The 11,821-nt window shown below is 31.6% G+C and overlaps 1 protein-coding gene across 6 annotated transcripts in view; it reads right to left on the bottom strand.

The window, feature by feature from the left end:
- Positions 1-11,821, bottom strand: part of LOC107451019 (uncharacterized) — a 222,115-nt gene that overhangs the window by 181,264 nt on the left and 29,030 nt on the right. For 3 of the 6 annotated variants that reach the window (XM_016066977.3, XM_016066978.3, XM_016066976.3), the window contains exon 1: positions 7,375-7,518. The exons of the other annotated variants lie outside the window; for them this stretch is intronic. In XM_016066977.3, coding sequence (XP_015922463.2) covers positions 7,375-7,430 — 56 coding nt within the window. In that variant the 5' untranslated portion in view covers positions 7,431-7,518. Of the gene's footprint in view, positions 1-7,374; positions 7,519-11,821 lie in introns of those variants that run through there. 6 annotated transcript variants of the gene reach the window in all.

The following is an 11,821-nucleotide window of genomic DNA, read 5'->3' on the forward strand; positions in this document are numbered from 1 at the left end:
CGAAAAAAACTTTTACGATAACAAGAACCCTATGGGTAGTTGGTTCGAGTTCCGAAGTCACTGAAAGTTTTATTTACTTATTTATTTTTAACATTTGTGTTATGTCTTAAAGTGCTGCGTAATTATTTATTTATTATTCAGAAAATAAGTTATTTTATTTTAGTTACTAAAGTCAATCATTCTTCATTTAAGTTGCTAAGCCATATAAGTGTGAGTTGTTGTTGTTGTTGTTAATTTACGTCGCACTAGAGCTGCACAATGGGCTACATATACGTGTGAGAGTGGTACCTTGGAAGACTTCGAGCCCTGAACCCACGACTTTCTTTGTTGTGATCCGAGACCGTAATTTTCCTGCCAGGCACTAAGCTACTACTACTATAAACAGTATTAGTTCACGAAATCAATGATTTTTCAAATTTACAACCAATATAAAATTTGAAAGTTATTCGTCTTGTAAGCACTGAGGATCTTCAATCATTTAAGGGCACAAGAGTGTGAATTTCTTAAAATTCAGTCTCAATTACAGTTTTTTTGCCATATTATTTTTAGACAGCTTATTGAGGGATTTCAGTGTAGCTAACTGGAGCTTAAAGTTCGAGACGAAAACAGAGAAAATCTCAGTTCCATGACTTTAAGAGAATTTAAGTATTTATAGGTGAAAAGTTCATCTTAGATATTGAATTTACGCCAGTTAAACCATTGTAAGAGTTTAGTAACTTCTGAACATGAATGAAGACACTACTGTTACACCAACTAATTCGATGCAAGACACAATATGTAACTGTAATAGTTTTCGTTTGTATTGAGACCTTGCTTGAACTATCACCAGAGGATGCATTTGTCATTCTCCTCGTTATACTCCTTATTTGCATATATTTATTTTAAGTGTAATTAAATGTTCATATTGACTGCAAGATTGGCAACAATAGAGATTTTTCGCTTATTCAAGTGTATAAAAATGCCATAGTACTCTTACAGCATAGAGTTGCTGATAAAAGCGGATAGCATAGATCTTCTACCACAACCAACCAACCAGCCATAGTACTCTGCTATTTCTGCTTTGATTATAGCTCAATTAGGATGTTGCTACATTAATGCATTTGAAGAACGTCTTGTCGTGGATACACTGCAATGCTGAATTATTGTCAAAGGCAAAGATAATTCTGACAAGTGGATCATTCGACAACCTGTTAGTGGTCTTCTATTTCAATCCAAATGCGATGTAAAATTTGAAATAATTGCCTGATTTTAAGCGAACTTAGAATTTTAATCTTTTTGTAATAACAGATTAACTTTGCAACCTGTCCAGAGATCTGAAGTATCTATTCTGTTTTCTTGAAAATCAATTATTACAGATCATTGTGGATCTGTGCTTCATGAGTTATGCTTTCTTTATTTTCTAAGACTTTCAGTGAGATGTTTTGTCAAGGATGAATGCGTCCGCCAACATTTAAGTGGTAAGTATTTTCTATGGGTTTTGAATGAATTTTTAAAATTTTATATTTAAAATAATTCCTGATTCATAACCTATGAAGAGTCAAATAGTTAAAACTTCTTCATTACATGAAAATTGTATGATTATTCTCCATTTTAAGATGAATGAATTAGTGGTATATCAAATATGTATGTGATTTTGTTGCATGCTTTTAAAAAAAGACTTGTTTTTAAGCTTATGAGATTAATGAAAGTTAGTAGTTAGTTCAAATCTGAAGTTATTTTATAATAGTTAACTTAATAATTAACTTTTGTACTTGCGGCAATGGTACGTCTTTAACAGATCCTCTTGAGCGAATATTCCTGGGAAGCAAGTTATCTCGTCCATTGCAATAGAAAAGGTAAGTAATGATAAAAGTAAAAATAGTTAAAAATGTTAAGAGTTCCGGATTGACAAAGCTGGTAGGATTTGAATAAGCTATTGAAGAACAAGAAGCAGGAAAGTCCAAATTTTTAATAAATTTTTACTGGACAATCTTTAATGTTTTAATTACTGCTAAAATCTGGTGCTAGGCATGGTGGCAGGTCATTTTTCATCTGAAGATCATAACAGATTAAGAAAATATTGCTAAAACTTCTTTTGAAAACATTTCTAAATTTGTTTCTGATCAATATCAGTATGCAGATGAGCTGAGTGTAACAAAGAACAAAGTAAAGAGCTTTTTACCTGCTAATTGGGTAGATTTGTACTGTATGAGGGGTTAAACTTTTTTTAAATTTCATTATAGTCAAAACTTAATTTGAATAAAAAAGTTTCTATGTTTAATTTTTAAATGTCTCTGCAAATTTTGTTACAGATCTATTAGGTTAAACTGAATGTTTGACAATAACTGTTGGACAGCACTGGGGTCACCGATAAATAGGTAGTAAAAAAATGTACTGAAAATTTTTTGAAAAATGCGTAAGCACACTTATCAGCGAAAAATAAGGTTTCGCAAAAAACTAAATGTTAACGAAATAAAATTAACGTGCAGAAGATCAAATGCGTGTAAGAGCTTTCAATTAAGTCTAAATAGGAATAAATATCCTTTGTCAAAAATAGTGAAGCATATCGCCATCTTTCATTAAAATTATTTGAATACAAACCAGTCGAAAATACTGCCTACATCATTCTATTTTTCTTACTAAGTAGACAAAGAGACGTCAAAAACTAGAGTATAGTATAACTTTTTGATTTTTTTAAAAAAATATACTCATATTGACTTATCGGAAGAAAAAAAGGTGATTTTGAGGAAAACCTGAAATAAACTATTGTTATGTTTCACGACTAGCGCAATCTATCTGAATAGAAAACAACAAAATGGCACATAAAAAGGAACAATCTCTGTACACATCAAAAATTTTTTTATTTGGATACGTTACTCGGAATAGGAAATGGCTACATCAGGGCATGGTCACAATCGAAGTACACAGCTCGCAATAAAATTCTGACCTTTATTTGTGTGTAAACGAAGGCCATAAAGCAACTGTGTCTAGAATTTATAATGAATTTAAATCACTACAAAATTTAATTTCGTGCTCTTATGTTTAATGTTTTTTTGTATCTTTTTAAAATATTACATAACATCTCCAGCTGAGTTTTTTTAAAACTTGGATTACAAAAGTCTTGTATGGTGTAGTTTAGCTTGTAAGTGGTGTCTCAAAATTCCCCCACGTTTTGAACTTTGCACCAGTTGTGCAACAAAATGCTGTTAATTAAAAAATTAAGACAGTGCAGCAGCTTACAATTCACAATGAAGCAAGTTTTTATTTTTCAGTAATATTTTGAGCATTTATTCATTCCCGGGTCGTGTCAAACGTTTGTGAGCATGATCATGAATCATGAAAGGTGTAGGCTGTATAGGTTAGGGTCATGAATGTGATAAAACGCCACAGAGCCTTTTTCCTAATGTGAAATGCAAAGCCAACAATTCGATGAACACCAACACTTTGAAAAAGAATATAGAGTGCTTCATCTACGAAATTCAGCCAATGCAATGTGTTTGTATTTGATGATAATAACAAATTGATGATAATTGGAAAAATTTGACAAAAGTGTTGGTATATGTCAGCTTATTCGCTGAGGCCATTTACCCAATATGCTATTCCATGAACAGCCCTATGCTTTTTAATTAAACACTGTTTTTTTCTACCAACATAACTTCTTATTAACGTTACTACTATGTAGAGTTAAAGTATCAGAACGCTGTCCCAAAAACAATTTGCCAGAGCACATACTAATTGAACCTTGATAAAAATAATTTTCCGTATTTAAGGGGAGAGAAGACTTAAATGTTATAACACTATTTTACAATAAGAATCTTAAGTAGTTATTATTTTTATACTTCGAGTTTGCAATAATTCTAAACCCTCTGTATGGACAGTACAAATGCATGAATTAAATAATGCAGCGTTTTTGAACTTTCAGTATTTATTTTAAACATCCTTTATAAAACTAACAAAATAGTAATGTATATTGGGAAAAAATCTTAAATGCACTTTCCTAAGCGGCTTAAGATTGTAAAAGTTAGTCACGATACAGAAACAGTTGCAATGATTCATGAAATGAATCACCCAAGGATACGTTTTCAATGACTTCTGCCCACTAAGTAAATGTTCCTGTTTTTCACTCAATTTTATTTTTTTAACTCTACATTTTGTATACCCGTCGCAATCAATATCAAACAATAAAATTTTAAGACTGTTAAATATTAGTTGAAAAATTGCAGTTGGATATCATTAAAACGTTTTAGTAATTAATACAGCAACCAAAAGAAAAATTATTACAATAAAAATTCCAAAGCTCTTATTCCAGTTCTTAAGTTTGATCAAGTGCAGGTGTTCAGCCATTTTTCCGATACACGACCTGACAGGTGTACTCCAAGCTGAAATCACATTGAACAGACTGGTCTCTCCCTCTTTTTTCTCTCCTTTTAACTAATTCACCTTTCACTATTACCGTAACTTGAAGGACAAATGTATAATGTACGCATATGAGTCAATACATGCGCATGCCAATATCTTTTATCTTAGTTTTAGTAGAATGAAGATACTATAATATTTAACATATCAGCACGTGTAAAAGCACGCTTCTTTGCAACAATGCTTTGACTGAAAAATATTTTTTTTAACTTCATGTTATTGAATTTATCTCATTATTTGCACGTGCGCGTCTAATTTTTTAAAAAATTCGTTTCTAAAAAATCGTAATTTACTGTAATATTGATTCGTTTAAAAATTCGCAATTTACTGTAATATTTATTTGAATAGAATGAATCAATGATTATTACTGTAAAAATACTGTTACAATAGTTATTACTGTAAAAATTACGACATATCATATTTTTTGTTCAATAACATGTTCTGGTAAAAATGAATTTCACTGTAAAAAGTAACGACACCCTGAGGGCCGGTGCATTTTACCGGAATTTGATCCGGAATTTTTTTTTACAGTACATTCAATGATATCTTCGTGCAATTTACATTCAGTGCTATATTTTTCACCGCAGTAGATACAAAACACAGTTGCACACACTAATCCCCAAAGAGTAAAAAGTTACCGTATTCAAACAACCTTGTCAATTCAGATTTTCATATACTCTTAGATTTAAATCCAAAAGATTGTCTAAAATATTTTCAGTTTGTGGACAAAATCATAGTTAAATTTATCTAAGTGAGTTAAATTAAGTTAATCTAAGTTAGTTAAATTAAACTAATCTAACATTTTGTTATCATAATTTTAGATATTCATAGCCATGATTAGAATTAAAATTATAAATGAAACACGAAAAAACTTTCTTGTCATGTTTTTAAGCCTTCTGCATCGTTTTGTGACAGAGTGTAGTAATGCAGCTCACTGTTATAAGATACGTATATTTTCCGACCATGTGAGGACTGGTAAAGTATTCCTTAATGCCTACTTATGTGGTTCTTTTTACAACTTACCTCTATTAGTTGATATAATATATTTTTAACAAAGCAGAAAAAATAATCATGTATTAGCATATTTTTTTCTGCAAGTTTAAAACGAAATTTTTCCATTTTTATTTGATTTAAAAAAAAAATTTTAATTGATGAAAACTAAAACGAATGGATTCTGTTTCCAATAAATATTTACATCAGTAATTAGATTGGATTCCAATTGCTTAGTATTTTAGACATTATTAAAAACAAAGCACACTTCAATATAGATGATCAGAGAAAAAAGTATGGTTAAAACTACCTAAACATGGAAAAATTCACCGTGTTTCTGGCTCTATCGGAGTACCAAAAAGCACCGCAATTTTTACTGAAGCATTTTAGTAATGATTTTAGGTAAAATTAACAACAAATTATAGTTTTATTACCATGATGTTTGTAAGTAAATGTGATTATTTTATTATGATCCCTTATCAGGACATTTACTTGGTTAAATTTACTTTTCGATTTTGTATTTTTACTAAGTGCGCGGTAAAAAGAACTACAATTTTGAAACCTAAATTTCCGGTAAACAATTGCTATATAAACGGAAAAATTACCAAATGAATGGATTAAATACAGGTGTATTTTGGTTTAATTACAAGAATTATGGTTTTCACCAGAAATGCCGTTATTCTACGGTAATTTTGCTCGATTTTCTTCTCCACGTAGGAAAAAAAATCAGTATTATATTGTAATATGCTTTGCAAATTTTTTTATTATAATTTGAAGTGATTTTTCTTGGATCATAAAAGAAAATTTCAAATATTCTTTTAAAGAAAGCATTAATCGAAAAGTACAATTTCAGAACTTTGTTTCAAATGTTAACAAAAAAATTATCTAATCACACATTCCGGTAAATTTAATTTGTAAGTTTAATTGTAAGACAATGCTTTAAGAATAAGTTCAAACAATGTGAAAAATGAAATGTTCCCAAAAGTTTTATCCTTTGAATTTAAAATTTATAAAAATGAGTAATCTAGATTTTCTCAAGAACTAGAAATTATTTTGTTTTCGTGCAGTGTATTTGAAATCTAAGACTTAAAGCTCTGAAAAACTAAATAAAAGAAATTTAGAAATAATGTATTCTAGAGAACATTTTTTGCATAATTGTACTCCTTTAAATGCTTTTTGTCCATTTTTTTAAAAATAATATTAATTTCAAAAGCGTCTCTTCATAATGACTAAATATAAGCAACATAATTTACTAGATCCAAAGAAAATTGATTTTTTTAAAAATAAATATAGGACTGGCAAACTTTGCTTGTCCAATAGTCATTAGAAACAACAACTAATAAATATAGAAATATCTTACGGCTGAAAGGAATTCTTCTATTATTATAAGGAAGTTCTAATAAACATTTTTGTAAAAATAGACATTTTTGTAAATATTTGACAAACCTATACAGAATTGATTCATTCAGTCAAAGTTATTAAATTTCGGAAAATAAAGTAGATGAAAGCATTAAGATAGTCTTTAAGTGTTTTTGTTTTTCGAAACAGCTACAGTCAGCAAGTAACCTTTAGAAAGCTTCTTTTTTAACAACAAATGAAAACGCTCAGATGATATGATGTGAACAGTTTAAATGAATGTTAGAGAATAAAAGATTTTTCCCGTTGGAAACTGGAGGACAAAAAAAATAAGAAATAAAAATAACTTTGTCTCCATTTCAGCTTTCTCTTTCAGCGCTAAAGCTGCTACATTGAAAATACTATGTATAATTATTGTTAACTTAAAAACTTTAAAATTAATTTACTCAAGTTCACTAAAATGTCACTTAGAACCCTTATTCCAGCAGCTGTTTCAATTTTGCTTTCATCTATACATTATTTTATTAGCACTACTCTAGTCACAGCCTTAACTGCAACTCAATAAACAATAAATGATTGCCCATATAATCTTCGACCAACATAAATGTATCTATGTTAAAGAATTTAACATACCTCGGCAGGTTATTCTCAAAACAAAACACCATCCTTCTACTAAAAGTTGCCCACATATGTAGATCTCAAAGGATACAATGCAGGAAGACAAGGAAGCAAATAAGAAATACCTTACACAAGTTGTTATCATGAAACAAAAACTTCAAGGCTTCCGTTCGTTAAATAAACGATCATATTCTTATCTTCAAGTTCAGTAGTGTAAAGGACGTTCTGTCTATTTTATTTCATACTAAGGAGTTAAACAGCATAAAATTTATGACTGACTTAAAATATAGAATCTTGGCAGCTTTAAAGATAAAAGTATCTTATCTTTTTTTTTTAAATGTATTTGTCCCTTTCCTGAGGTGATTTGATCAATTATTAGCAACACTGTAAAAAAGGGTTTCTCAAGTTTGAGCAAAAAATTTATCAAAATAACTTCGAAACAAAAAATAGTCGAATTTAAAAATTTCCTGTTTTCAAAATTATTGTCGCTGAAATGATGGTGGGGAGAGATATGTTTGTTGGCTACCAACAGGATTCGAACCAATGACCTCCGAGTTTGTAGTAGGATGCTCTAACCGCCATAGTTGTACAACACAATCCTGAGGGAGTTACGATGCTTTAGATCGATGCCATAGAACTGAGACATTATGACAGACTAATTTCCAATTCCAATGGCACAAAGTGTTGAAAATATGGTCCCATTTGCTTAATCAGGAAATCTGTAATTTTAATTTCACTTTTTTCTTTCTTCTCCATATCGAAAAAAACTTTTATACAAATAGGATTTATAAAACTTTTCTTAACTGGGTTGCGCAACTATGGCGATTAGAGCATGGTATTACGAACCCAGAGGTCCTTGGCTAGAATCCTTCCGGCAACCAACGAACACTTCTCTCTCACATTTCATTTTTCCCTCCACATAATTTTTGAGACTATCCATTTTGATCAAAAGATAGTATATGCTCTTTTAATTTTGAATACATGGGATTTTCAAATTCGACTATTATTTGTTTTGAAGCTATTTCGACACATTTTTGCGCATGTGATATTCTTATTTTAATATCGCGACATATCTATAAATATTGATATCTTTTGAAATGCAGAGTATATTTCCCAATATAACAAATTTACATTATTTTTCTCTCTGAAAATGCTTTCGTTTCCCAAAAGAGACACATGAACACACGCATTAGATAGTGCATTCAATATTTGTCTTACGAAATTGGATTAACGATATACTTTGGAGAATACCTTTCTAAATCTCATAGAAAAGTCATTGATTAATGTTTGAAATGATAATATAAAGCAAAACCTCTTTCAACGAAATGTAAATTTTTTAACGGGACAAAATTTTAATGTCTCTTAAAAAAAATTCTTCTTTATGGCAGAGATGCCAACTGCTCCGTACACGCCAATATAATTAAAAAAAGCGGTAAATAACTACAAACTAAATTTTGCAAATATTTGACTATTTTTGCTTGCTTTTTAAATGGCATAACAACTTAGAAGTGTGAATTATATAAGCCTACGAATTATTTAGAAATAGTGGTGGATAAAAATCTATTAAATTGCAATTATTAAACCAAGAATCACAATTGATAAACTACCACTTTAAAATATTTATTTGCTGTCCGGAGCAAGTTGGCATCTCTATTATGGTTATAATAATATCTTGAAAAAAAATTTAAGTCATACAATATGCTATATAATTTGAAAGTTTATTAAAATTTTTGAAATAAACGCAAGATATGAAAATAATGCTGTATTTTCATTTAATATCTGATTTATTCATAACTCTATTTATTTCTTAAGTTTTATTATATTCAATATATACTCTTTGGTTACAAATACATAGTACATATTTAGCTTTGTTACTTTATCTACAGAAACATTAGATCAGATAAAAATAGATTTTTATGTATTACTGCCTTATATGTGGACTATTGTTTTCCTTATTTACTGACAGAAGCTATCATGAAATGGAAGTATTAGTTTTATTGCGTGATCTTTGTAAGTAGTATCCAGGGCTGTTATTGATCTAATCTAATAATATTTGTATTTACTGTGTTTCAAATGTGGCATGTTAAAATCCAGCTAATCAAAATTATCATCATATTTCTTGTTATCGTTATGCTTTTTTTAATTAGAATTAACAAGAAAACGTAGTTATTTTAAAATAAATATTAAAAGTAGTTAAATAAATATTGACGTCAAATTTTACATTTTTTTAAAAGTAAATTATATTTATTTAAAAAATGAAATTAGTTTAACCTTATTAGTATCAAAAAAAATATTTAAGAATTAACTGTAATATGTCAATATACACTGCTTGACAATTGCTAAAGAACACTTACATTTTTCGAATAACTAATAATAGACATTGATTGAAGAAATGAAACTAAGTACATATTTAGTGGAGACAATGTGCATTTATTATAATGCAAAATAGAACACATATTGTCGCATCGAAAATTAAGAAAATTAAATATAAAAAATATGCTTCTTAGACGATTTCCAAACAGCCGCTATAAGTGGGTCTTCTTGCCAGAATAAAACATGTATGAGTATCTCAGTCAGATGTATGATTAACTCGGACACTAATGCATGTTTTACATCTATTATTTATACAGTTCACTAAATTAACGGGTTGTCCTTGGGGAATATGGCGCACAATTCTCTCAAGGTGGTTATCAGATGTTACACAGTTCAGGAAAGGCGTGTTCTTTGTGAAATAAGCCTGCCAAGAGCATCCCAGACAGGCTCTATGGGATTCAGGTCAGGAGAGGGAGAGTACGCAGGCTATTGCATACGGCCAATATCTTCCCTTTCCAGTGTGTTCGATACCTCAGTTCTCTTGTGTGGCCATGCATTGTCGTTCCTAAACAGAAATTCTGGACCTTCCGCACCCTTAAAAAGACGAACATGATCCAGAATAATCCATCTGGAATACCGCTGGGATAAAGCGCTACCCTGCTCAAAATGTAAAGTGGTGTTCTGCCATTGTGCATTATGCCTGCCTACACAAGCACGCCTAGGGCATACCAGTCTCGTTCATGAATATATTGTTGTTCATAAAAATTTCCCCTCTCTCTTCACACTAACTGGTGGCCAGAATAACTTGCCAAAGTGAAACCGGATTCATCGTAGTACATCACTCTGAACCATTGTTGGTGACCCCAAACAATACGTCCAGTACACCAGCGTAATCTTTCTCGATGATTGCGACGATGCATCGAACAGGCTTTCGTACATACAAACCAACTTGATTTAATAGCCGTGAGTTTTTTCGGGCAGAAACCTGGGTACCAGTAGTGGTTTCAAGGTCTGCAGCTATCTTACTAGGAATGACATTTCTGTTCTTTTTTGCTATTAGGGATACATATAGATCTTTTGAAGTGTGGTGCTTCTACCACGACTGCTGGCATGCTTTCGTATATCATTTCCAGTTTCAGCGGCCTTTTTTAATCTCGAGAAAACACTTTTCGACATTCCCACAACTATGATGACAGTGGTGACACTTAAACCTGCTTCCAGTTGTCCAACTGCTTGTCCAGGATCGTAAGCACTCAAATGATGTCCTGTTGATATTTTGCACTCAATTATAGAAAGAAGACACAGAAATAAGTTCAACAACCTACATCGCTGTATTGGTTTAACACTTAACAGCATGAGTTTTCGAATGAATTAAGAGCTTGTATACACTGCCCTTTATAGAGATAACGGGTGCTGCTCTACCATGGCCTCTGAGCTTGATTTTACAGTTATTGGTGGGCTGTCGAGAACGCTATATATACACACTATATATGTATATATATACACACTATATACACACCGCTATATATGTATGCACTTATCTTATGAGTTACAAAATATGAGTTTGTATGTATATATGTACACTCTATAACAAAAAAATCGACGCACCATCCGATTGCTTTGAAATTTCGCATGCATGAATGTTTTGAACAGATATGGCTAGAATGATGCCGACTGGGGACGTATAGTCTTTAGCGACGAATCCCGCTTCCAACTGTGTCCTGACGATCATCGAAGACGTGTTTGGAGACGCACAGGGCAGAGGGGGGATCCTTCCTTCACTATTGCATGCCACACCAGCCCTCAACAAGGCATTATGGTCTGGGGTGCCATTTCCTTTGACAGCCGGACTCCTTTGGTCGTCATTAGAGGTACATTTACTGCACAGCGGTACGTCGACGACATCCTAAGACCTGTTTTGCTACCGCTTCCTTTGCAGCACCCTGGGCTGATTTTTCAGCAGGACAATGCCAGACCACATACGGCATGGGCTGCTATGAACAGTCTGCAAGCTTGTCAAACTCTTCCTTGGCCTGCCAGATCACCAGATCTCTCTCCCATCGAGCATGTCTGGGATATGATGGGAAGGCGATTGCATCTGGTACGGAATGTTGATGACCTCGTTCGACAATTGGATCGAATTTGGCAG

This window comes from Parasteatoda tepidariorum, chromosome X1 (assembly GCF_043381705.1).
Source record: "Parasteatoda tepidariorum isolate YZ-2023 chromosome X1, CAS_Ptep_4.0, whole genome shotgun sequence".
Taxonomy (NCBI): Eukaryota; Metazoa; Arthropoda; class Arachnida; order Araneae; family Theridiidae; genus Parasteatoda; species Parasteatoda tepidariorum.